General features: G+C 41.8%; 1 protein-coding gene and 2 non-coding genes across 3 annotated transcripts; 2 read left to right on the plus strand and 1 right to left on the minus strand.

Moving 5' to 3' along the window:
* Nucleotides 1–33: 33 nt before the first annotated feature.
* Nucleotides 34–22421, minus strand: atp2a1 (ATPase sarcoplasmic/endoplasmic reticulum Ca2+ transporting 1). The gene is made up of 26 exons (XM_034142316.1): nucleotides 22291–22421; nucleotides 22046–22182; nucleotides 20862–20879; nucleotides 20197–20279; nucleotides 17349–17453; nucleotides 15955–16093; nucleotides 14594–14674; nucleotides 14418–14503; nucleotides 13443–13598; nucleotides 13147–13288; nucleotides 10363–10529; nucleotides 9729–9817; nucleotides 9532–9634; nucleotides 9304–9435; nucleotides 8225–8350; nucleotides 7473–7691; nucleotides 7230–7341; nucleotides 6631–6854; nucleotides 6317–6537; nucleotides 5648–5850; nucleotides 5151–5236; nucleotides 4520–4653; nucleotides 3274–3391; nucleotides 1970–2086; nucleotides 1091–1111; nucleotides 34–156 (listed from the first exon to the last, which is right to left on the minus strand). The coding sequence occupies exons 2-25, from the start codon at nucleotides 22161–22163 to the stop codon at nucleotides 1094–1096; spliced, it is 2997 nt and encodes a 998-aa protein (XP_033998207.1). The 5' UTR covers nucleotides 22164–22182; nucleotides 22291–22421; the 3' UTR covers nucleotides 34–156; nucleotides 1091–1093.
* Nucleotides 22422–26107: 3686 nt separating this feature from the next.
* Nucleotides 26108–26180, plus strand: trnar-ccu. The gene has a single exon. It is a non-coding gene; the product is annotated as a tRNA-Arg (tRNA).
* A 1075-nt stretch (nucleotides 26181–27255) lies between these two features.
* trnar-ccu lies at nucleotides 27256–27328 on the plus strand. The gene has a single exon. It is a non-coding gene; the product is annotated as a tRNA-Arg (tRNA).
* Nucleotides 27329–27666: the final 338 nt, after the last annotated feature.

Raw genomic sequence — 27666 nt, forward strand, 5'->3', positions numbered from 1 at the left:
CTTTCTTTTGGTGTATTTTCAGATGGCTTTGTGTTTTTATTTAGTTTTCATGCCACTAGATGTTTTGATCAGGTGGGCTCTCCTCGTGAGAGCGCTCTGCCTCTCTCTCTCTCTCCGTCCTGACTCTCCACCTGTCGCTCGGACTCTAGATTTTCCCTGCAGAGGAAACATAAGACAGTTAGTTGTGAGCTAAAGGGAGTGTGACGGGTTTGTTAATTGTTAGAGAGAAGGGTGCATTTGTTATAGGAGATGTCTGATTTGATTTGTTGCACACAGTAAGCTAGATGAGAGTATAGACACTGCCTTTCAGCATCTGGCTAGCATCACTTAGCACACACCAAACAGCTAGCCTGTATTTGTCAAAGCTAACAAAATCTGCCCTTTAGAAAACTATTTTCAACAATGTTTACATTCTAAAAATGAAAAATGTGCAGGAACAATTTAGGCCGAAACCAGTAACTTCCTGCTCAAAGAGTGCTCATTTTTACATATGATCACAGTGAGTTAATGTGGAGTTCACCCTGATCACACTGAGTTAATGTTTTACAGTGTCATATAGTAGGAGATTGACGTTAAATACAGTTCAATTTCAAGTAAATAAATAAAGGTAACAAATCTAAACACAACATTAACTAGGTGGAAAACTACCCCACCTAGTGCAAGAGTCGGGTAAGGTCACCAGAAAATAAGCATTATTTATCAGTCATGTCACAAAAGCAGGCAAACATTATTACATGTAACCTTGTTTATAAAACCACACCTAAGCATACAAGGTCAGTGTGAGGAATAATCCTGCAACAACTTTGTTATTAAAAGGCACATTATTAGTCTGATCACTTTAATGCATAGTCAACATGTGCTAATGTTATTCCTACTTTCAGAGGATCAAAAGCATCTGTCAGCAATAACCTAAACGACATTTCAAAACTTCCACGATGCAAATACTCTGTTTGATGCTCAGACCAATTTTTAGATTTCTAATGGTATATCAAGACCGATGCACCTCCAGCCAAACAGGAGGATCCACATGCATTAGTCCAGACAGAGAAACACAACATGCTTAAATCTGTATCATGAGTCAGGGGAATACCTGCTAGTGATAAAGGGGAGACTGGATTGTCAGAAAAAGGAATGAAGGAGAGAAAAGTAACAAGGAGAGGAAATTAGAGAAATATCATCAAAGATTACATTTAAGCAGAGAGGATAGAATAACAGTTCAAATACATTCAAATAAGTACGAATAGATTACAATGAGACATTGGGGCACAGCTTTAGGTTGAAATGTTAAAGTAAGATGAAGTTGTGTGTTCTTAAATGTACACATATGTATATTTTACAAGTAAAGTCTTACATCTTGTAATAACATTTTGAAAAAAATTATACCAGCTAAGTATTTAGGCTGCGTAAACACTCATAATAATGTGATCAGCATTAGTTGTCTAAATCTATTTCAGAATGTGAACACACACACACACACACCACACACACAGACAGACACACACACACACACACACACCACACACACACACACACACACACACACACACACACAACAGACACAGACACAGACACACAACACAGATGACCCTCCCCCTCCTTTGCTGTTTTATTTTATTATTATTTGTATGTATTTATATTTTCATGTGTTATTTTATTATTATTTTTATTGATCTCTTTTTGTACTTTTTTTCTTTTTGTTATGTTGGCTATGTAGATACAGCTAAATGAAAATGGAAAAACTGTTGACCAGAATGTGAACATGTATGTATAATGAAACTGAATCTGAAATAAAAACTAAGTTAGAAAAAAAAAAAAAAAGTGTATTCAAACTTGACCTCTAAGTCTAACCACATGTTTTCTTGTTTATAACACAGACTGATATTTGTTCCAGAAATGTGTATTACCCCATACTGTTTATATTTAAAACACACCATATACATACAGGTCACAGGTCACATGTTGAGCTTACCCTCCAGATATGTGCGAGCCACAAACTTGAGCACCTCGTCGAGGGAATGACGGGGAAGGAGAGCTTCAGGACCATCAGCCACTGCTCCACGTTCAAGTGTGTGAGCTTGAAGATCATCTTGGACCAGAGAGGGGAAAGAGTTGAAGCTGCGAAACTACACGCACAACGTCCAGTTAGAAACAAGCTGTGTGTTCATTCTACAGATACTAGTAACATCAATGTGAATACACTTTTCAATAGATGCAAAGAAGAGAAGAAATGGTAACACGCCACATCTGTAATGTCTTTTACAATAAACCATGTTCTGCTTATAGCACTGTATAGTTATAACATAAGCACTATACCTATAATCTCAACACGTTAAAGCTTTTTATGAAGACTTAAAAGTATCAAATTACTTCAAAGTTTATCACTCATTTTTTTGCAGGATCAAAGTCTATTATAATTCCTATAGTCTTCATATTTCTTTTACAATGCATTATAATCAGATAATCTGCAGTCTAAACTAATGAATGATTATGATACTCGACCTTTAACACAATATAAAATCCCATAAATGCATTATGATTACACTTTTATAGCATTTTGAATAGTAAGAGTGCTTATAACTGTAATTATACGTGCTAGTGTGTGTGTGGTGTGTGTGGGGTGTGTGTGTGTGTGAGAGTGAGAGTGAGAGTGTGAGTGAGAGTGTGAGTGAGGTGATGAGTGTGAGTGTGATTGTGAGTGGAGTGTGGAGGGGTGAGGGGTGAGGTGAGGTGAGTGTGAGTGTGTGGGTGTGTGAGTGTGAGTGTGAGTGTGAGTGTGAGTGTGAGTGTTGTGTGTGAGGTGTGAGTGTGTTGTGAGTGAGGTGTGTGTGAGGTGTGAGTGTGAGGTGAGTGTGAGTGTGGTGTGGAGTGTGAGGGTGAGTGTGCTGTGTGTGTGAGTGTGAGTGTTGTGTGTGAGTGTGTGTGGGAGCGGAGTGCTGAGGGTGAGTGTGAGTGTTGAGTGGAGTGTGAGGGTGAGTGTGAGTGCGTTGAGTGTGAGGTGGTGTGTGTGAGTGTGAGTGCTGAGCGTGTGAGTGTGATGTGACGTGTGAGTGTGAGTGTGAGTGTGAGGTGGTGTGTGTGTGTGTGTGAGTGGTGAGCGTGAGTGGTGAGTGTGAGTGTGAGTGTGTGTGTGAGTGTGTGAGTGGAGTGTGAGTGTGAGTGTGAGTGTGAGTGTGTGAGTGTGAGTGTGAGTGTGAGTGTGAGTGTGAGTGTGAGTGTGAGAGTGAGAGTGAGAGTGAGAGTGAGAGTGAGAGAGAGTGAGAGGTGGGGACTCACGGGCAGGGGGTCGACGTAGATGATCATGAAGTGGAGGGACATGGAGAGCGTCATGGCGCCCACCAGCCACAGGTTGCTCCAGGGAGGCATGCGCACCAGAGACTGGTTCTCTGACAGGCTGGGGGAGGAGAGAGGAGGGGGACGTTAATACAGGCTGAACATGTGGGAGGGCTTATGAAAAGTAAAAAAAAGGATGTAAAAACACATCTATATGGTAAATATTGAAACAGGAGGTCCTTAAATGTTGTGTTCCTACCATAGACATAGTTTCAAAATGTATACTATCAATGAACGCTCATGATCCTCTGTTTTATAGATATGAGGAATGCTTTAAAAGTACCTATTACAGAAAATGGGGAGCTAATTTGAACTTTTTATATATTGTACCATATATTGATCAGGGGTGGGAGAAGTATCAACAATTTTAAAGGGAAAGTTTTGCTTTTAAATTCCGAATTTAATTGAAAGTACAAGAGTATTATCAGCTAATTGTAAAAAAGTAAATCCCTTATTCTGTTACTGAATTGTAGTGGAAAAGAAGTACCAATAAACAACAAATAAAAACTATTGAAACTAATGCAGCAGCACTTACAATGGTTGGGCTTATTTGAAGTGAGTATCTCAGCACTTTTCTTGTTTTTATGAGTTTGTATCTTATGGTTTATTGCACTTATTGTAAGCTACTTTCAATAAAGGCGTCAGTTAAAGGTAGGGTAGGTAAGTTTGGAAAACCGGCTCGAGATCGCTAGAATTTGAAATAACACGACCGGAGAGAAAATCTGCCACTTCCTACAGAGCCCCTCCTCCAACACACACGAACGCCACATGACCAATGAGGGCACGAGGATAAGTTTGTGCACAGATGGAAGGCTGACAGGCAGGTAGGCCATCCAGTTATTTTAGCCGGGCCGACTAAAATGATTGGTCGTACTTTTTACAGTACATGGCTTCCACAGATGACATTTTTTATGGATTTTTTGTCAAAGCACTTAAGATATTCATTGCTATCGGGATGTTAAGAGCATTCCATGGAATATAACAAAAAGTGTAACTCGAGCCGGTTTCTCAAACTTACCTACCCTACCTTTAAGTAAAATATAATAATAATGTTAAAGTACTTTAAATGTGCACATATGTTCAGGAGTTGAGTTGATGTATTCCTCACCACTTAGGGAGGATATTGTGTCTTGCTCACTAACAGTGTAGCAGTGAGTGCTGGCAGGATGTGTTCACAGTGCATTCTGACCTGTTGAGAGCGTTGCACATCTCGATGGTCACCAGCACGGACAGAGCCATGGTCATGGGGGGGGCGGCCTCAAACACATGGCAGTGGATCCCCTCAAAGTCCTCGTTGTCATCGCTGCACTGCATGAAGTGGGACTGACAGAGAGGAAGGAGGAATCAAATATGACTTAAACCCTGCATGGTCTCTAAGACGCTGAAAGCCTTTCATGAAGTTTGTTGGTAGAGGGTTTTTACAGGAGTTCTACAGGAAAGGTTTCACATATAGCAGCTGGAGGAGTCCACAGACGCCTGGTATTTGTACATGTAATGTAATAATAATAATAATACGTTTATTTATTATAGCACCTTTCACATAAATCAAATTCACAAAGTGCTTCAAAAGTAAGAACAAAAGTTAAAATTAAGACCACAGAAACATGAATACAATAACCACATGAGGCAGAGCCTGCCAGCTAACCAATCAGAGCAGACTGGGCTCTGGTTTCAGACAGAGGGTGAAAAGAGGTGCTGCAGCACAGGCAGTATGAGAAAAATAAAGAGCTTTTTGATCATTAAAGCATGGAGACATGTCACAGTGGAGACACAAAATGCAAATATGAACTTGAAATGAGCCGAATATGTCTTCTTCTTACCAGCTGGTAGAAGCTCACTCCGGGGCCTTCGTCGCAGTACAGGAACCACCAGGCAGCGGCAGCCACTGTTGCTGCTCCAACGTAACCTGGGGGAGAGATGAAAGTGTTTCATAAAGAAGTCTGCAGGCTTTCATCTACACACAGAACGTCTTTATACAGGAATTTAGATCCAACATATTGAGTCAACCTGCGGATCAGGATCATATCATCGCTGCTAGTGAGTTTTTTTGATGACGTTGTGAAAGGAATCCATATGAATCTGGTGCATGGTACCCAGGAGGCGGATGTGTTACCATGGCAACAACATCATTTAGATTAAAAACAACTCTTATCAACAATCGCTCGAGGCCATTTAAGACCGAATGAAAAGGAAATTGCCGAACCACCAGGGGACGAGGGGCTTATCTGCAGTACAACTCAAACCAAATGAAACGCTTCACTGGATGAGACGGTTAGAGAGAGAGAGAGAGACAGAGCGAGGACATAATGTGTTGTACCTCCGATGGCCATATATCTGAAGAACAGCCAGCCGGAGATGAGGGGCTCTTTGGGGGAACGGGGTCTTTTGCCCATGATGTCCAGGTCGGGGGGGTTGAAGCCCAGGGCAGTGGCGGGCAGACCGTCAGTCACCAGGTTCACCCACAGCAGCTGGACTGGGATCAGAGCCTCGGGGAGACCCAGCGCCGCCGTCAGGAAGATACTGAGGGGGGGGGGGGGGGCACATCATTTTATCACCAACAGAACTCAAAGGCACTCTCTTCGAATCAAAACTGCTTTATTGTCTTATCATTACACTGCAAAAAACTAAATGAGACGTGTTCGTGGCATCGAGCCTTTGTAATGCCGTTTATATTTCTACTAACTTTAAACGCCACAAAACGTGGTGGGATACTCATTATTAGCTAAATTGCCACTTATTCCAAGAGATGTGTCAAGAAGACTCCCTGACACGGGCTGGATGCCTAAATGGGTTGGAGATTATTTATTGGTCAAACAACAATATGCCTAGATAATGGGCGTCGGTTTGTTTTGAAAAGTGGTGGGGACACTTTCAGATAATACAATAAAACAACTAGTGTGTTACGCAGCCCTAATGCAAATTCCCCTTTCTCAAAGTGTTTGACATTCTGACATTTGTGTGTCTTTATTGGTCAGTGTGCACTCACCAGACGACCTCGCCCACGTTGGAGGAGATGAGGTAGCGGATGAACTGCTTCATGTTGTTGTAAATGGCTCTGCCCTCCTCGACAGCAGACACAATGGAGGAAAAGTTGTCGTCAGCCAGGACCATCTCAGAGGCAGACTTGGCAACGGCAGTGCCAGAGCCCATGGCGATGCCAATCTCCGCTTTTTTCAAGGCGGGGGCATCGTTCACTCCGTCACCCGTCTTGGAAATAGAGGACAGAGGAAGATATGTATTTGGCATCATTTCATTTTCAGTACAAACCCAACAAAATTAACACTCTTTTCTTCTCCTCACCATGGCTGTGATCTCATCGAAGCTCTGCAGGATCTCAACGATCTTGGACTTGTGGGCCGGTTCCACTCTGGCGAAGCAGCAAGCCTTTTTGACGGCGATCTTCTGATCGTATGGAGAGAGATCATCAAACTCACGACCGGTGAAGGCCTTGAAAGTGACATCCTCGTCTTCAGTGAAGATGCCAATACGGCGGCAGATGGCCACAGCTGTGCCTTTGTTGTCACCTGGGAGGACAGAAAGGAAGACTTCATTGTTTTTTGTCGAGACTTTGCTTGTTGTCCTACAAGATGAGATTAAAATACTGACGGGAAAAAATGGATTGAGCATCATTTGCAACCACTATCTGTCAATGTCTGATTCACCAAAGATTTTGCACACGTTTTATTTGCCCATAATATCTTTGAGTGGAAATTGCCCCTTTTTTTGCGCCTGACTTTTATCATGTTACAAAGTACATGTTGAACATAATAGGCAGAACAATGGCAGAGAGAAACAGAAGAAACGTTTTTTTTTGGACTAATTTAACCCTTTGTGGTCGCTTTACAAAAGTTCAGTGGACGCAAAAGCCACACATCCTTATGTACGACTTGTATACTGACCGGTGATCATGATGACACGGATGCCAGCAGCCCTGCAGAGCTCGATGGCGCCGATGACCTCCTTACGGGGGGGGTCCAGCATGCCAACACAGCCCACAAAGGTCAGGTCAGTCTGGAGAAAAGGAGAGCAAATTGTTTAATGTCTTTTGAAACTTCTTGCAATCAAGTACATAAACCACTGCAACATCTCAATGAGATGTGTGTTTGTACAGATACATCTGTGATGTCTTTTCTGTCTCCTACCTCATAGTTTATAAACTTGGTGGCGTCCTCCAGGTTCATCTCGTCCCTCCTCAGAGGGGTGTCGCAGGTGGCGAGGGCCAGGCAGCGGAGGGTGTCGCGCCCCGTGCCCCACTCCTTGATGACGGACAGGAGGTGGTCTTTGACGGCGCCGGTCAGAGGAACCCGGGTGGTTCCCACACGGACGTACGCACAGCGGTCGATGACTCCTTCTGGAGCTCCCTGGTGATGAAGGTAATATAATCGTTATCAATATATAGCATACGTTATATACCATTTGATTGATTTCAACTTCATTTAGACTATTTCTTGACAACTTATTTCTACTTAAACAGCTTTATGTGGAACTGTTTGTTATTAATTCTGTTTGAAGTTCCTCAAATATGTTCCTTTGCTAGTGGCATGTTTTTCGGGATGTCAGCCTCGTTGGGTCAGTCCTTCAACTTTTGGATGGACTGCAACAACATTTTGCTTCAAAGAGGCATCCTAATGATTTAAGTCTTCTCCTGCCACCATGAAGTTCACAGTCGTAGTTGTGAGTGAAATATATCAAAAACTATGAAATAGATTACCCTGACATTTGCTTCAGACATAACCTGAGGAGGAATTGTAATATCTTTGGTGATGCCTTGACTTTTTTATCATGCACCTTCATGAGATTCACATTTATCTATTACTTTGGTTTAGGACTAAGACTACAGTACGTTGACACTGCAGGTGGACTCTTTACTGTATACTGTATGTCACACACTCACTTTGATAAACATCTTGTTTCCAACAGGAGCTTTGCCAGACTTGGCAGGAGAGCAGTAAACTGACATGGACTTTCTGTCTCTGGAGAACTCCAGCGTGAACTCCTTCTTCATCAGCTGCTTGATCACCTGTTACAAAATCACAAAAAGTTACAAAAAGCAAAGAAAATCAACCGGTGGAAAAGGAAAACTAAAATTAAGCAAAGGATATCTATTAGAACACTGCATGTTATGGATATAGTTCCACTGAAACCTGCAATAACAGCTTTTAGTTTTACTACTCAACCCTTATGTTGTGTTCGGGTCTCCCGTGACCCGTTTCAAGTTAAAATTATATAATAACTACGCTCTAGTTTTTTTTATCAGAACAAGGCTTCATGATATCCTCCGCAAATGCTATATAAACACTACAAAACTGATTTTGACCATTTTTGCCACGTCTGAAGGTCTCTAAAAAACAATAATATATTATAATATATTTGGTGTTCGGGTCTGGGGAGACCCAGCAGAATTGTTTTGGGTGACTCAAGGTCAAATTTGGCCCAATCAAGATTCATCTTTGACTTTAGACACCCCAGCCCCACCCCCTTCATCAACTGTAACAATAATTTTTCGCAACATGCACCTGGTCTCCCTTCCCTCTGCCCCCCTCCCCCCACGAGAACTCGACCTTTCTCAAAGAATATGTACACTAACACTTGAACCTGAACACACACACATGCACGTGTGCAATATGTGGTGTAATGTGTTTTGGGACATAACGTTAAATTACAACAGGATTGTACGGTTATGAATGCATTATAAGTTAGTTATGATGTAGTTCAAACAATATTGGATGATAGTAATTTTTTTTTTGTGTTTTGGACTGAAATAAATCATGGGTCAAAATTGACCTGCGAACACCATGAACGGTAACAGCTTTTGAACACAACACAAGGGTTAAGGGGAGTGGACATTAGAATATTATCACCTTTTAGGTTATATACTTAAGATAATTTTCCTTGTGTTTATCACTTTAAACGAATCCTTTAATGTACACGTATTACATGCTCCACACTGTGAGATATCTTGGGTAGACTTACAGAGCAGCAGGCGTTGGCCCTCTCCACCTTGGACAGGCCGCGCACCTCAGTGTTGAACACGTTCATCTTCTCCACCAGACAGGACAGCGCTGTCTCAGTGGCCTCACCCACCTTCTCATAGATACCCTTGGCCTGCATTACAGAGAAATAAGAAAGGCACATTTTAGGTTGGTAGTGCGTCACATTTAAACATTATATCATGAACACAAACTGTAGCTCTCTGCAGACCTCGTTGTAGTCCAGAGAGGAGTCGTTGCACAGAGCGCAGATAGTCGCCAGCTCAACCAGACCATCATGCTCGCCGCACTTCAGAGAGCTGCCATTCTTTGTCCTGTAAGAAAATAAAAACATTCAGTCAGAAAAAGGTTGTTTTGTGTGCGTGCATGGTCTTAAAACATTACATTTTAAACTCTCGTGACACTTACACTTCTCCTTCAGGTGTGTACTTTGAGCCGGAGATGTCAAACTGACCCAGGGAAACATTATCACCGTCGAATTTATCAATGATGAACATCTGCAGGATGAAAAACACATTAGATATGCACTCCTTTCTCACCCTTCTGGACTGATTTAAAGGTCCCCTATTATACTGTTTTTCATCAATATATTATAGGTCTCAGTTATGTACAAAACATCTCTCTGAAGTGTTTTGCTCGAAATACCAAACAGATCATGCATTGTAGCATCCCATAATCCCCTCTGTTTCAGCCCTGTTTCAAAAGTGCTGATTCTCTGTCTGTTACTTTAGATGAAATAAGGAGCCCACTCCCCACTGAGAGATATTGGTTAAAAAGAACACAATGGTGCTCTAGGAGGAGATTCAGGTGATAAGGTGGGCGGGTGTTACCTTGGTTGGTGATTGGCTAATGGTTACACAAGCCAAAAAATCGCTATGACATCACAAAGTGGCCAAAATCTGATCAGCTCATTTTCAGACAGGTTTTTATATAAATGGATCAGGACAAAAAGTGGGGACATGTTTATGTATAAAAGACATGAAAAAGTGGATTTTGCATAATAGGTCCCCTTTAAAGTATATCTGCATGTGTTTGAACCTACCTTGGTCACACACATCTGGTTGGTGGTGAGGGTCCCGGTCTTGTCGGAGCAGATGACCGAGGTGCAGCCCAGAGTCTCCACAGAGGGCAGGCTTCTCACGATGGCGTTCTTCTTGGCCATACGACGGGTTCCCAGAGCCAGGCAGGTGGTGATGACGGCGGGCAGACCTGGGATGGACGAAGAAAGTGATTAGAGTGGAACAAACATCATTGATGGAAGGTGGACAAAACATTTTAGAGGACCTACTTAAAGAATACTTACAACCCCGGAATTATCAGTTGTTTATCAATTACTAACCAACATGTGTAACATTACATTTGTTTGGATTTTGGGTTTTTCTTGCATTTTGTCTTTTATGGATGGGATACCCCAAATAGACAGAAAAGGTGGAAGAGAGAGTAGAAGACATCCAGCAATGGGCAGCAGGTAGGATTTTGAATACTCAGCCTTAGTAAATGGGAGACTGCTCTACCAGATTAATTTAAAGGGGCCCTATTGTGCTTATTTTCAGATTTGTGATTTGTGCTAGTCCCGCCCCTTAGCCTATCCCGTACATGTGTTGGAGTGCTAGTCAATAGAGGGGCAAGTGTTACATAGTGATGTCACCATGTTACGGAAGTCAACAAAGGAGTCCAATGGAGGCGTTTCAGGCCGGGGGGAACGGGGGGGGGGGGGGGGGGGGGGGAGTGTGTGGGAGGTAAAATGGGGATTCTAGACTTTGCAGACCATTAACATGCAGCAAAAATGATATAACTGTTTACAGGAAGGGAAAAGCCCAAAAGGCATAATAGAGCCTCTTTATTAATCATTAAAACTTTTCTCAGTTTTCTCCCAGATTTTAACGTAGACATTGAAGGACATGTATTGATTTACAAGTGGTCTTCACGGGGGTCACATATCTATCTCAGCCAAACAACATGGTGACAAGACAGAATGATCTCACATGTCTGGTCAAAACAACCAGGACTGTAACCCTCCTGCCACAGGCCGGGTGACACAGGTGTTCCCTTCACAGCTCTTCACACATCAGCTGGAGGACACCCAACCTAAGGTATTCCTGTTGGGGGGGGGGGGGGGGGCTGCAGCACGGTCAGATCTGTTCAAGGCCAAAATCAACTCTGACAATGTTGTGGAGAAGGTCTGGAGCGTGTCCAGTTGAGGGGCGTTATGGGGGGCATCTGTTTTCAGATGATGTTGTCCTTGTGGCATCATCGGACTGTAGTCTGTGATGAGCGTTGGCACGGTGAGCAGCTAACTGCAATGTGACATGGAGGAATGTGAACACCTCTTGATCTCAGACTGTTGTTGTCCACAAATAATTAATCATTGGCAAAGGAGGAGTTTGATGTTATTTAAGCTCTTCATCATAACTGAGGGTACAGCAGTTAAGATGGTATGACTGAGATGAGTAACTATGCAAGCTCTTGATTTATGGACCAGACGTCTTTCCAACTGTCATCTATTGTTGGAGTTGGGTGGGGACCAACAATTAGTTCAAGGAATAAAAGATTATTTGGCTTCCTGTCTTACAAACAGCTGCTTCTCCAAGTCAAGAGGAGACAGATAAGCTGGTCTTTATGAGTTTATTAGAAAAGGCTGACTTGGCAGAGATCCCAGGCCAGACCAGGACACATAGCAACGCATCTTCCAGCAGAACACTGTGGAAGGTTTGGAGTAAAATAATAAAGATACAAATGTCTTTGTTCTCCTTCACCTGCCACCAAAACCATCAAAAAAGAATGAAGATGGATGTACTTATTTCTACTCTTCAGGACATTTTATACCTTAAAGAAATCAACTTGAAAAAAGCCCATGAATACTGACTGCAAAAGATAATTTTGCAAGTCAAAAAAATAAAAATGTGTCGTAAAACTGTGAGGTAACACTTTTTTGTGTGTGAAACCGCTCAATGAACTACATCTCCCGTCTCGCACCACACACCAAGACGGCCGTCACGTTGGCACATTTAACCTCTTTCTTTCAGAATGAGGCGAAAAGTTTTAAAAGAGGTGAAAATCACTACAAGTCTGGGCATGTTGAGAGCTGTACATACACACAAGGGGAGTTAGTCGGTTCCGTAAGAGCCAGCATGCAGGACCGGAATTCTGGGATTTGTAGTCTTTCTAGTTGCGTATTTTTCATAGTCTTATATTTCAACAGTTTTACAACAAACTGTGACTTTTTTTACATGGAAATGATTTTTTTAAATTGACAAACATCATATGTGTAATTCGTGGCACAATTCAAACGGGATCGAAAGATATCTTTCTCTCCCCATTGACTTCAATACATAATTTTTCCGAAATAAGGTCCCAAGGGTCGGAAGTAGATGGGCGGGACTTCGCCTCTCTATATGAGTCAGATTCTAGAGTTTTATGCCCCTTATATAATGAAGAAAAAAAGATCAACATTAACATGAATTACTTTGTTGTATTTATATATTTTTTATTATTCTTATATTTTAATGTCAGTTTTTTTCCTATCTATCCCATTTTTTTAAACAAGTGTTTTTATGCTAGTCTCAGCTAATGTAGTCTCAAGCCGAGGTTTGGTAAACTCACTTCTGTTAAACTCCACATCTAAAGATCATTAATTTAGACATCTGTCGCCACATTAGGCTTTAATAAACCATTAAAACATATACAGTGAAAACCTAGGTCCCAAGCAGACTTTGATGAGAAGTAATCAGCAAGTCGCCCTCATTTGATTTTTAATTGTGCAGCAGCATATTAGATGAGCTACACAAGATAAATATTCTTAGAAAACTTAATGTCAGGAGTTTACCTTCAGGGATGGCAGCCACAGCCAGAGCCACAGCGATCTTGAAATAGTAAACAGCGCCGCGGATCCAGGAGCCTCCGTGGACGGGGTCGTTGAAATGTCCGATGTTGATCATCCACACGGCCACACAGATGAGGGAGATGACCTGCAGAGAGGCAGAGGGTGTGTGAGACATTGGTGGTGGCTTTGTTTTATCTACAAATGTCCTATATTTTGTTATATCTTATTTCACAGAATGAATCAAAAGAGATAAAAACTTTGTTGATACAGTTTCAGATGTGTCTTCCTGTCTCACCCACCTTGGACAACTGCTCTCCGAACTCGTCCAGTTTCTGCTGCAGGGGGGTCTTCTCCTGCTCGGTGGCGGCCATCTGGTCACGAATCTTACCGATCTCAGTGGAGACAGCGGTGGCGATAGCAACACCAGTTGCTCTGCCTGAAGCGATGTTGGTGCCCTGAACAGAAAAACATTACAAAGTTGGTTAATAAAGCTTACCATAATTCGTTTTTAAACGGAAATGAATGTTCCTCGGAGGAATTCGATAAATGTTGGAGACATTTTCTTTTGGCGCCTCCGTGAGGTTGACATTTGTGGTTTTAATTGAAATGTGTCAAATTGGGGAAATTGTCATGATGTGCGAACCAAATTCATGATGATTAGTTAAGACATTCAAACCTATTTGTAGTCAGGGAAATATCTACCAATCATGTTTGAGCAGGCTTTTTTGAATGCAGGTAAAAAGTCTGTGTTTTTAAGCGAGAAAGGTGGATCACATTGGACAGAATGCAATTTTCTGAAGTTATTCAGCTATTGAATGACCACTTTTTACCTTAATGATCTAAAACTAAATACATATAAATATTCTTCTTTAACTATCAAGTTGTAGACGTCCTCTCTCAACTCCATTCACGCCATGTTGCTAATTGGACTCTAACCAATGACCAGCACACAGAAAAGGAAGTCTTGCCCTAATTATCCTCTGGCTACACCGGAAACAAATATTGACCGGTGCCTTGGTAGGTGATTTGGACTGATAACTAATGGGTTTTGAGATGTAAAAAATGATGGCACAAACTTTATTTGGTATGTAAAGTGTTTTAACTGTAGTGTGTCTAAAGCTATGACAAGGAAAATGTTGATAATGGAAAAAGTTTGATATGCTATATAGAGAGTTGACAGTTGTAGGGTTTCTGGAGAATGAACAGCACGGTAATGGTTTGATGCAGGTTTTAAAGAAAGCAAACAGAGCAGGACTCAGATTAAAAAGACTCACGGAGAACAGCATGTTCTTCTTGTCCTGGTTGACGGCTCGGGGGTCTGGGACGGAATCGGTGTGTTTGATCACACTGACGGACTCACCTGTAGGACACACACATGTTGGGCAGTGTGGTCAGTAAATCACGCAGGCATGAAAAAATACTTCATGTGTTTCTGTCCTGCAACACCTACCAGTGAGAATGGACTGATCCACACGCAGGGTGGTAGACTTGATGGAGATGAGCCTGATGTCAGCTGGCACTTTGTCACCAACTAGAGTCCACACAAACAGAAACACAGATAATTTTATTTAGATATGAATAATCATTTTATACGATCTGTTTGGCTGCTTTTGTCTTTGGTACAGTACAAACAGCTTCATATCAAATTGAATGCAGCATTAGAGCAGGGTAGTGTGTGTGTGTGTGTGTGTGTGTGGTGTGTGTGTGTGTGTGGTGTGGTGTGTGTGTGTGTGTGTGTGTGTGTGTGTGTGTGTGTGTGTGTGTGTGTGGGGGGGGGGGGGGTTAAAGGGTTGATTGACTGGTTAAAGCACTCTGGATGGATAGTGTTGTTGTTGAAAACTGATATCACAGTCAGAGAGGGAGACCTTGGGGAGATCATGAAATGAAAGGAACAGGTGTACAGCAAACAGAGGGAGAGACAGAGGAGCGAGCACGCCGTAAATATTAAGTGTATTTATACTCAAGCTTGTTTTTTTTCTTCCTGCAGCAAGTTCTTTCAGTTCCCCTCCACCCCCTTTTTTCTGTGACTTCCTTAAAAGGGCCCATTTTCATTCTCAAGGACATCAGGAGACATGAAGCTACTCACACACACACACTCTTTTGAAGTATGAGGGCAGATAAGCCAAGAAGCTTGATTTCCTCTTTGTGTGAAAACTGATTTAAAAAATAAGGTTGTCCTGAATCAGAGATGAGCTTAGGCTTAATTAATACTACATGCTTCGCATTAAAAGTGTATTGGGAACATTTGTACAGTATATTCTTAGTATGTAGTATCCACTCTATCAATATTTGACTTTCACAGAGAAATGTTTGCAACATTTGAGGCATTTTTTTGAATGCTAAGGACTTTTATTACTCTTCTCCAGACAGTGAAAGAGCAGTTTCAAAATTCATATAGCTTTGTTGAAGGCAAAGTCATACTTTTACCTGCTACCTTTGCATTTTAAAAACATACACAATAATTTGCACCTTAAGGTTATGTTGTGCGAAGGAATTGGGCAGATGCTTTCTCCTCTCCTCTAAAATAAGGACCCCACAAATCCCATTTTGTTGGTTTCAGGAAATTAGGTTTGACCTTTTACCCTTTCGTGGCTCAAGTCAGCGTATTTGTAGCTGGCTTTGAGACACTTTATTACACTTAAATTACAGGATTTCCTGTTCACCGTCATACACAAAGTATATACTGTAGCATAGCAGATCACTGCTGCAGTGAAATAATCTGACTGATCCTGGTGTGGTTCAACAGTGACTTTGAGTCCATGCAGAAGCTAAAGTTTCAAAAGAAAGCCTTCCAGTTTTGGTGAATCTTACCGCAAACCTCCACGATGTCACCAGGAACCAGCTCCCTGGCCTTGATCCTCTGCACGCTCTTCCTGTCCGACCGGTAAACTTTCGCAATCTCAGGCTCGTACTCCTTCAGAGCTTCAATGGCACTCTCTGCATTGCGCTCCTGTTGCAACACACAAAATAAAACACATACATTATTATAGTCATATCAGGACTACAACCTCCCGATCATGCCAACACTGTACCAACTCTGCCTGTGTCAATGTGCCTTTTATAGTGTATAAAGTAAGACATATTGTTATATTTGATTGTATTTAAGGGTTTTCTGTTATTTTGTCAGGAAAATGTGATATCATCTGCTACAGTCTGCAAAACATTGAAGGAATACACTGTGTGAGAATTTCAGTTTTTTGTCCGGATAAAGGGGGAAAAAAAGATCATTGCAGCTTTTTTTTGTCATTGAAAGCTTGGTTTTTCCATATATTCATGACTCACTTTGAACAACATTTATTGTTAACATTTAACACTAACTGCTAATCTCCATCATCAGTGCTGTGAGGTCTTGGTTTGGTCAGATTTGATTGACAGCGCATAAGCAAACAGCTTTTCAATAAGCATGGAGTGTGTGTGTGTGTGTGTGTGTGTGTGTGAGTGTGTGTGGTGTGTGTGTGCGTGTGTGTGTGTGTGTATGTGTGTGTGTGTGTGTGTGTGTGTGTGTGTGTGTGTGTGTGTGTGTGTGTGTCTCAGTCTGCAGAACAACAGGTTGACGGTCAGTTCAGTCTGTGGTTTCTTCCAAGGCTGCCCTCCGCCGCCTCAAAGTGTAAAGCCCAACTTATGCCAGCCGCCCTCCCTCTCTCCGTCCTCCCCCTTACCCCCCATGTGTGAATCCTTGTGCATAGTTTCCAAATGACCGCCGCAGGATTATAATGAACCCCACTACCACTCTCACACACACACACAAACACACACACACACACACACACTCTCCAGGCTCGTGGTAACCCGATCGTCCCTCTGTATTTTTACTGTGGATTGTACAGTGTGGATTGTAACAAAGCAGACTGCAGTTTGAGCCTTCAAGGGTCCCAGTCCGCTTCCCCCCCCCCCCCCTCGCTCCTGTTGGCTTAACCTTTTCGCCTTTTCACCTCCGGCTGACGTCATGCCTCTCATTCTGGACTCTCTCGCTGTAAAGGACGCGAGCCGCGACCTGAACAGGCCGTCCACCGCGTCTGATTTATTGTGTGTGACTGTTACTAAGTATAAGAGGCTATTTAGGTGTGTGTAAAAGACACATTCAGAGGCAGGCATGTGTCCTTGTGATTGTTCCTCTGCGTGTGTTAGCATGTGTGTTAGCATGTGTGTGTGTGTGTGTGTGTGTGTGTGTGTGTGTGTGTATGTGTGTGTGTGTGTTTCCTGACCTGCCACACTCCAACCACAGCGTTGGCAATGAGGATGAGGAGGATGACGAGGGGTTCGACAAAGGCGGTGACAGTCTCCTCACCATCCTCAAACAAAGCCAGGACCTGAGAGAAAGAACATGTCAGAATACAAATTTAAATTAAATAACTTCCACTAAATGATGTTTAGGTTTTTTGTGTGTGGTGACAGACAGCTGTTGATTTCCAATGTTACTTTATTAATTCACTTTTTACAAACATTGAGGTCACATCAAATACATAGGTGCTTTTCAGTGAACTTCTTTGAGTGAAATGATGAAGTGTTAAGACCATTACTCAACCACCAAAATGTGATAAATTAATTGTTTATCAAAGTAATTTGTGGAGAAAAAAAGGTTTTCTCTGGTCACAGCTTTTAAAGGTTGAGGATACGCTGCTTTCTCTAATATTTTAACAATTAAACAGTTAAATAAAACACTTTTGGACTGTCATCTGCTGACATAAAGTTAGGCTCTGGGACCTTTTAATTTACAGAGAAGTGTTTTTTTTAATTATCCTTATTGTTATCTTTAAAGATTTGATCTGTTCGGGTTTAAGAGGTGAGTCAGTGTGATACTGACTGATTCATTTTGAGTTAATGTAATACATTTTTGATGCTTTGTTGTGCACCTGTTGCTCAGGGTTACAGTATTATCTTTTATTGCTGGTCAGTATTAAACATAAAACAGTCGCGTTGAGTAGCTCTATTTCTGACAGTTACGAACAATCACTGGATCGAATGACATAGTCGTCTCTTATGTCATCCTATGTGTTAAATCTATGCTTCACATGTGACTTTTTCCGAACCTATAGATGAACATGTGTTGCGCTCCTGTGAGTGGGAAGTGGGGGGGGGGCGGGGGTGTGTTTCGGAAAGGCTTTGTGTTGACATTGACACAGATTTGTTGCAGGCCAGCGGAGCACAGAGCTGACCAGAGACCAGCCCCATCTTCGTCACACAGCATCTCACTTTCTTTCCTCCTCCTCCTCCTCCTCATCATAATCTACCCTGTTTGTCTTTCTCCTGCTCTCACATCTTTTCTCACCCTTTCCCAAAAATAGTCTGTTGCTCACACTCTCCGGTCTGTCTTCACCCTGCTTCTCTTCAAAGACACAATCGATCTCCAGAATGCGAGGTGCAGGCTGTCAGCGCTCGGCAGCACTACAGGACATTCCTGTGTATGAATAGGATGACCATGTATCTGCAGCATTTAGTGTTCTCTCTTTTAGAAACCGTACACGACACTGAATCTATCGTTTGTCATTGTAGCAAACAATGCGATTGTGCAACTCAATCCCTTCCCCCTCCTCTGTCTCTCGCTCTCTGCTGCTGCCGGCCATCCTTCGTTTCTTCCATCCCTGACCTTTTTCTAAGGATACAGTTTCTCGTCCTGGCTTGAGACTTTCTTAAAATAAAGCTCCGGCTATGCATATATGCACACTCTCTTTCTCACACACACACACACACACACACACACACACACACACACACACACACACACACACACACACACACACACACACACACACACACACACACACACACACACACCACACACACACACACACACACACACACACACAACACACACACACACACACACACACACACACACACACACACACACACACACACACACACACACACACATCACACACACACACACACACACACACACACACACACACACACACACACACACACACACACACACACACACACACACACACACACCACACAAACGCACACAACACACACAACACACACAGACACACACACACACACACAACACACACACACCACACACACTTCCAGGCAGGCCTTCTAAGGCCATAGTGACAGCTTGTGCAGGAGGCCAGAGGGCAGAGATGGAGATTAAGACAATGCGTCCAGACTGCTCTTCCTCCACAAAAACAGTTTCAGAGAGAGCAACAGGCGAGTGTGGAGGAGGGGGGGAGAGGGATTCCTTGTGTAAATGAGAGTGAGGACATGGGGTCCAAATGTAATTTAATAACTCGCCGATGGAGACAGGCTTGTGTTTGCCAGTGTGAGTGTGAGTGTGTAATCATATAGAGAAACAGGTGAGCGGTCAGGAGAGACGGAGCTCAGTCTTCTAACATCACTGTCAGGTTTCTTAAAGTTACTAAACGTGCACTTCTGTAACGGCTTTGCTTTATTCTTCTTACTTTACTTAATTGTTCAGTTTTGTTTTGAGAGGTGCTTTATCAACATCAACTCCTGTTTAGATGCAAGATAGGACCTGGTTTGCAATGACATTGAGCAGCTAGTATTTAACTCTGTCGCCTCTCAAGCAGCTCTTTCTGGATCGTTAGTCCCTACATTCAGACTTAGCTGAATATTAACCTTTTTGTAACTTAAACCTGAACTTAACTGTTGGATTGGGGAAGCTTATCACACATGGGAAGGAGCAAGGGCATGTAAGTGCTTCAGGAATTGGTACCACCTTCTTTTTGGTCAGCTTAAAAAAAATCATTGTTTTTATGAGGAAATGTCAAATATATAATTTTTTAAGTTTTGAGAAAATTTGAGTTTCTTTTCTAGATTTTGCCAAATAATTCACAACCATGAAGGATGATTGTTCTATCTACTGTTTTGACACTGTTGCTCAGATTGATCAGGAACCAAATGTTAGTAAATATAACGTAAAGAATGAAAAGCAAAGTGTGACAAACCACTCTGTCTTTTTAGCATATGGTCCTAAAATACACAATGACCCTGTAGTGAAACCTTTGCAGGATCCTTGCATGTACACACTGCACCATGTAAATACAAATGCACTTTATCATGTCATTTGAAAAGTAAACTCACAAAAGAGATGCCGGCGGCCAGCAGTAAGATTCTGACCAACAGGTCCTCGAACTGTTCCGCCACCAACTCCCAGACAGTCTTTCCTGTGAAAGGATAAACATCAAATCCCATACAGCATATAAGTGTGTGTGGTCATTGTGTTTATTTCTCGCTGAATATGGAAAAATATCTATATATTAACATTAAAAATGTCATGCAATATCAAGAAAACCTTAATAAGCCAAGGACACATATTTGGTGAGGAATTATTAATTATGCTTCAGTAACCTAAATTCTAACTCCAAAATGATTTCCATGTTTCCATGCACTACTGATCTTTGGGCAAAGTCAATAAAGATGCCTGCGATCTGTTAAAGTAAACTACCGGACAGGCATGACAAATACAAATGTTTTGTGGATTTAAATGTAGAAATTGTCGAAACCATTCAAGATCTTCAACTCAGTTTCAGCGGTCTTGGATTTAGTGATATTTTGTGTTGTGTGCGTTTGAGTATACAAGTAGTAGTTTTGGTCACAATAACTCCAATCTCCAAGGGGACCAAGAAGCTAACGTCAGGTGTTGGATGAACGACTATGACTTGTCAACACAGGAAGTGATCAGCGTGACATGTGATTCAAACGTGAAATAATGAAAAGCAGGTGTTTGAGGATTAAAGTGGACTCACCCTCCTCTGCTGGCAGCTCTGTGGGTGAAGAGAGACAAACGATATTAATAAAGCATAACTGCATGCCACATTCAATGCATTGTTTTTAATGTGTGCGCCTCGAATGCGGATTAGCACCAAAACTTTTAGGATTGAAAACAAACTGAACTTGACATGACAGAAACTATAATCTATTCCCACATTTGAATAAACTATTCCTAAGTGATGAACAAATGCTAAGTAACAGCTGCTTTGTTCAGGCCTCCTTGTGCCTCTGCCAGTTGGCACTAAAATAGTGACTTAACTAAGTGACCTTTACAGTGACCTAAATTATTTTGTTTTTCTAGTTTGCAGCTCCTCTGTCAACACCAATTTTCAGCTGAGGTGCTTCACAACAAACACAGAGTCACTGCAAACTGTTAGATTAGATTCAACGATAAGACAGTGAAAAGATCAAAGCTAACCTCAGTATGCATGCTTACAAACATTTCAGTGTCTTTGTTGGTGTTACCAATAGTCTTTTTAACAGCATGACACAGGTGTAATTAATTAGCTTTAACGATGGCTTTGTTCCATTTACTGCAGGTGTTCCAGTTACAGTAACAGAGATCGTTAATTATATTAATCACACCTGTTGCTAGGCCGAGTTTAAAGTCACTTTTTTCAAATGCCAGGATGTAGAATAAGGAGCATCTACATCAAGGTCATTTTAAAGCCTTTTAAAGGGCGTTCAGTTGCATTTCATGGCTTTCCTTGGAGAGTTTGCCCAACTCCATCCCGCTGAGAGAGGCTTCTGTTTAACACGCAGTTGCAGTTGACCTTGAGTTATTCCCAAAGTCAAGAACGAGGTGTCATGCTTTAATTCACTAACACATCAAGAATCTTCAATAACAGCTAAAGCCGGTAGCTAGAAACTTGAAACTCTAATGCACCTGCTGCACAAACATCACCCCCCCTCTCCTTTGTTTCCCGTTATTAGACCATTATCAAAAACATCACACAGTGCCAGATCATCTATCAGTCATCCCACTTCTCTTTCCTCTCCCCTCCAGTGTCTCCTTGAGCCATTTCACAGTATACTTCGAAACCTTTTCCACTCTCACTTCCAAGCTATGATAGATGTGTTCCTCCATCCTCGGTTCCTCTATCATTTCACTCATACTCCTTCTATTAACCCTCCATCCATCGTTCTCTCTTTCCCTCACCGTTGAAGCCATATCTTTCCTGGTTCTTCTTGGCCTGATCAGGTGAAAGGCCGATTTCTTCAGTGACGCCAAAGTGGGACAGAACGTCCGGCGACTCTTTCATGTGTGCGTCCTCCATCCTCGCTGAAATGGAGAGGCTTCAAGGAACGAAAAGGGATAGAAAACACAGAAACATTCACATCAAGTCTGAGCGGCCCTGATACTGAAAGGTTTAAAAACAAAGGAAAGCTCAAAAGTTCACCCACCACTTTCTTGAAGTGTGGGATTGGGATTAAAAACTGGCAACCCCCCTGCGTTCACACTGGCTCTCTCTCTACCCCCTCTCTCTCTCTCTCTCTCTCTCTCTCTCTCTCTCTGGGCTGGTGCTTTCCTCTCGGAGCCCTGGACTGTCAGAAAGTGCAACCCGGCAAACTGTCCGGAAAAGTTTTATACAGAAGAAAAAGTTGCCTCATTGGTGCTTGCTCACCATGCAGTCACTCCTCATTGGCTGAGAACGACACAAATAGGTGGGCAGGGATGGCCCTGTGGTAAAGAATAGGCAGGGGGGGTAAGAGGGGGGTGGGTGGGTAACAACTGCAGAGGGGTCTACTGCCCGGCAAGCTGGAAATAAGATGTGCATTAGAGAGCATGCACGGTCAGGGGCAACACTTTCTGAATGAGAGATAGGGGACACAGATGAGCCCACTACAGAGAGCTATTGTGTGTATGTGTGCGCACGTTTGTGGACACTTATCTATTCAAGTAAATAAAGGAAATGCCAAAAATGTCAAGAAATTAAAGGTTTTGACACCTTAATTCTGCTTTTTCCGACTTTTCCGTTTGTAGAAAGTACTTTTTTAGGCTGCTACGTGCTTTACACATTTAAAATGTATTAACAAAACAACATGTGATATAAGCTTTAACGACACAATGCATTATGATTTTCCTATTTCCTGTTAATCATCTCACAATCCCTCAGATTTAAGCCATTTGGAGGCCCCGAGATTAGAAACCACTTCATAGTAAAATACTACTTACGTGCTAATAATATAAAGAATTATTTGAAAAGTACATATTTATGATAATAATGATGTACTTTCACTTATCTTGAATGCAGCGCTTGTAATGGAAGTTTCTTTTACATTGCCGAGCTGCTTTCGGGTATGTAAAGGGTCTGCATTCTTCTTCCAAACTATTTATATCATGCCTTTACATATGCCAGTGGGAGAGCCATTATAATGACATTAGAATATAGCAGTGCTAATAAAGATGCCCTAATGCCCTCAGAATTACACAACCGCACATAGAGATGAAAAGAAAATCAGGGTAGAGAGAGAAGAAGGAAAGAGGAACGCAGTGTTGTTGTAGGATCTATGAACAGCATGCGAGTTCAGCTCACTTAAGCCCCATTTATTGCTGTGGAAAGTATGTGAACTCTGCAGTTTGGGAGAGACAAGTAGTTGATGATGTAGTAAAAAATAACAACTTTTACTATCTGTCATGGCACGTCAGGTGTCAGAACATCTGAAATGCTTGTGTGTGTGCATACTGAAGGTATATTTTATGACCAAACTTGGCTTTGTTTTGAATTATACCATCAAGTTTTTAATCAATATGGCAAACTTACACCTTAAGCAGCTACATAGCAACATTATCATTTGTTTGGAGAAGTATTGTTACAGAGAAAGTCCAACATTCAGTCTCTTTAAGCTCTGACCTGCATCAACTAGTGAGGGAAATATCTAGCTCTTTAGCTGCTAAATGCTACACTGTGCGAGCAGCTAACTGTGCCTGTCTGCTGCTAAGTGCTGAACAGGTATAGTGAACAGTGGATTGTTAGTGCTTTTTTACTCAAACAGCTGCTCGTGTGGTTGTTAACAAGCTATGATTTGTGTGAATGTGTGTGATTGTTCAACACAGTCTCACGGCATTTCGTGTTATAGTCACGAAATTAATCTATTGATTCGTGTTCACCAACACGATTTCGCCATTTTTTTCGTGTCACATAGAACGATTTTAAAAGCAATGTAAATAATAACAAATTAGAAGGAAAAAGACATTAAAAAAAAATACAGATTTAAGTATTCTGACACAGAACGATTTTAGAAGCAATGTATTTATATTGGTAGTATGTTTCGTGCCTGCACCAAATAATAACAAATTAGAAGGAAAAAAAAGATGACATAAAATACAGATTTCAGTATTCTGAGGCTCTGAGCCCCATTTCTTTTCCTCACTGACGGCAAAAAAACTCAGACATTATACAATTTCAAATAAAAGGGATAGGGTTAGGCTTAGTGTAAGATATTGAGTAAGAACATGTTTTTATGAACCACACAGCTTCTGGTCTTCCAAGACCCGACCGGACAAAAAGACGTGTTGCAGGCACGACACATACTACCAATAGAAATACATTGCATTTAAAATCGTTCTGTGTGACACGAATCAATAGATTAAATTAATTTCGTGACTAATAACACGAAATGCCGTGAGACTGGGTTGGATTGTTAGCTTCATTGAGCAAATTGCTTTGTATGACTGGGGTGTGAATTGGTGAATGATGAGGAGTCGTAAAGACTGGATAAAGAGCTATATAAATGCAGTCCATTTTCTAGTCACTGGGCGATATGAGGGGGGGGGAAAAAAATCACAATTTTTTTTACCAAGACCTTCAATACTGTTGGGTTGACTATGGTACTTTGAAAAAATAATGACACAATGACCAATTAATAATCATCAGTAATGTGGATATATTGACTAAGTGGGTAAAGGCAGATATTAAAACAGCGCAAGTCATTCAATTACATCACTTCCCTGAAATGCACTTACAATGCAATAGCACGATATCCAAAATCTAAGACAACAGGTAGTCTCATGTCCTGACATCGATATATTATCATTATATTACCAGCCCTGGTATGGTATAATACTGAATGTGAACTTTAAAGACTTTAAGAATTTTAAGACTATATATTGTCTCTTCTCACTTTCCCGCTCTGAAACTGCGATGCTGTTGTCGGACGGCTGTAGCTCAAGGTGGCTCACTGACATTTAGCTCAATCTCCCTTTGGCATCAGGTTACTGCGGCTCACACTAAGCACTGTGCTTTAATGCTGATAAAACACAGCGGCAATAATGTTGCACATGCACACACAGGTGTAGCTACACGTTGATAAAGCGATTCATGTAACTGTAGTTTGGGATCATTACTTGGAAGGATTATTATGTATGTATCATGTACATTAAGTCATCTGAGCTGTGTGTGATGAGATTTTAATAGGGGATACAAAGACATAAATAGAAATAATTTTAATTCTGTCGTTATCCTTCCTCCATTAAAGTATTAGCTTTGCTTGGCTATGTCTACCTGTAATCTGATATTTAAAATGTGCCATCGCTCACAGTAGGTTGACATGTTGTCATGTTTCCTGTTGTGATTGTTGACTTAAGGATATTTAAGTCCTGGGATATCATGAGACAAGAGAGAGGACACAGAAGTCCTAAAACAGGATGTCCTCTGCTGTCGACCCCTCAGTGCTCTTTAGTCCACATCATACCTTTAGAGAGCTTTAACTCCCGCACTAATACCTTTTTTTTTAATTTATTTTCATTGGACTTTAGGGTATATGACATGCCATAACTACAAAAATACGATGTACTAAGTAATTAACCAATGATCAAATAGTGTCCAATTATTATTCTGACAAATTAATTAATCGATTGTTGAAGGGAAAGATACATAAAACAACATAAACATATATTTTATAATTCCAAAAGGTCTGACCATCGTAAAACTATTACACCTGTCAGATATATGTTCCTTTATCATTAGACAGACCCAAATGGCTACTGTTAATTGTATAACTAAGTAAATGTATTATCAAAATGAAAATTAATCCCAATAAACTGATAAATAAATACGGAAAAATATTGAAAAAGGACTCAAAGTATGTGCCTCCTTTAACAGGATACACCTAAACCATTGCTCGAGCAGCTTGTCGGTTTTAGAACGTGCAGAATCAGTTAAACAAAGACCACCTATGTCACATGGTTTTTAATTAATGTTTAAAACCATGAGGCACAGCCCCAGTGGCCTAATGGATAAGGCACTGGCCTCCTAAGCCAGGGATTGTGGGTTCGAGTCCCATCTGGGGTGACACTTATGGCGCATTTCCACTACACGGTCGGCCTCGGCCACACTCGGTACGGCTCGGTACGGCTTGGCCGCGTTGGGCCTTAACAGGGCCGACTCACTTCATGCTGCGCTTCCATTACAGTTTAGGAACTGGGGTAGTTACTATAGTAACGCAGTGTAGGCGGAGCCGTGACGTCATCTTCAATGAGAACTCCAGAAACACAACACAGCCGTTAGCTGTTAGCACTCAAGCTCACAGCTCCTTATATATGTTCAGAAACTCGACAAAAGTTAAACAAGTACACACCACAGACTGCCTGTGTCATGGTGAATACAGTTGCTGCTTTATTTATGTCTGTATAGGCCGTTGTTGTGAGTGTGGACGGTCAGAGCATATACTGCGTTAGCTTAGCCAATCTCCATCTAGAAAAACACGCATTTTAAAAGGTTTTTCGCCTGCCGTCTGTCTGCAGACTTGACAAAGCATTAATTAATGGTTTTTACTAACCGGTATCAGTATGTTGTTACTTCGGCATCATTTTGAAACGTGTATTACAATTAAATCACGGTCAAATATGTCCATCTTGTTGTAGTTCTAGCCCTCTTGCCAGCGCTCCTCTCTCTAGTTTAGCATACTCAGCCCGACTCAGCCCTGTTTGTTGGCCCCGATAGAACCACAATTTTCTAGGGCCAGAAAAGAGGTGAAAAAGTGGCCCCGCACCGTGCCGCGCCGGAACTAGGCCTAGTGGAAGCACAACCAAAAAAGGGGACGGCACGACACGGCAGGCTTAAAGCGAGCTCCGCGCTGCAGTGGAACTGCGCCATTATAGTGGCAATCAATAGGACTAGGAACAATACAAAAACACAAGCTACCAACGAGTCTTGAGGCAAGGCAGGTCTTGTGAGGACCTGTGCAGGCCTCATAAGGAGTGCAACATGTAAATTCAAAAACTCAGTTGTGTTGTTGTTTTTTGGTATTTGCCTCCTTTAACAGGATACTACTAAATCTTTACTTGAGCAGCTTGTTGGTTTTAAAAAAGAACATAGTTGATCGGAGACCAACTACGTGACATGGTCATGCATTGATGCTTTTATAGCCCCAGTGGCCTAATGGATAAGGCACTGGCCTCCTAAGCCAGGGATTGTGGGTTCGAGTCCCATCTGGGGTGACATTTATAGTGGCAATCATTAGGACTATAGGATCAATAAAAAAACACAAGCTACCAAAGAGTCCTGAGGCAAGCCAGGAAAGCCCGAACTGTGCATGGCTTCGTGTACAATAAGAGAGGTAAACACTGTGCATGGCTTCAATAAGAGAGGTAAATACTGAATCAGTGTTCATAAGATTGATCAGTGTCAAAAAAGACAGTCTACATATGACCAAACAAATATGTTTTCGTAATGTTGTCCTGTGGAGGTCTCATACGGGGTGTTTCTCAATGTCGAGGAAGGCTGCTCCAGAGCCTCTATTTCAAGGATGCTACGTCATCGAGTCCCGCCGAAGGAC

The sequence above is a fragment of the Trematomus bernacchii genome, unplaced genomic scaffold, assembly GCF_902827165.1.
Source record: "Trematomus bernacchii unplaced genomic scaffold, fTreBer1.1, whole genome shotgun sequence".
Taxonomy (NCBI): domain Eukaryota; kingdom Metazoa; phylum Chordata; class Actinopteri; order Perciformes; family Nototheniidae; genus Trematomus; species Trematomus bernacchii.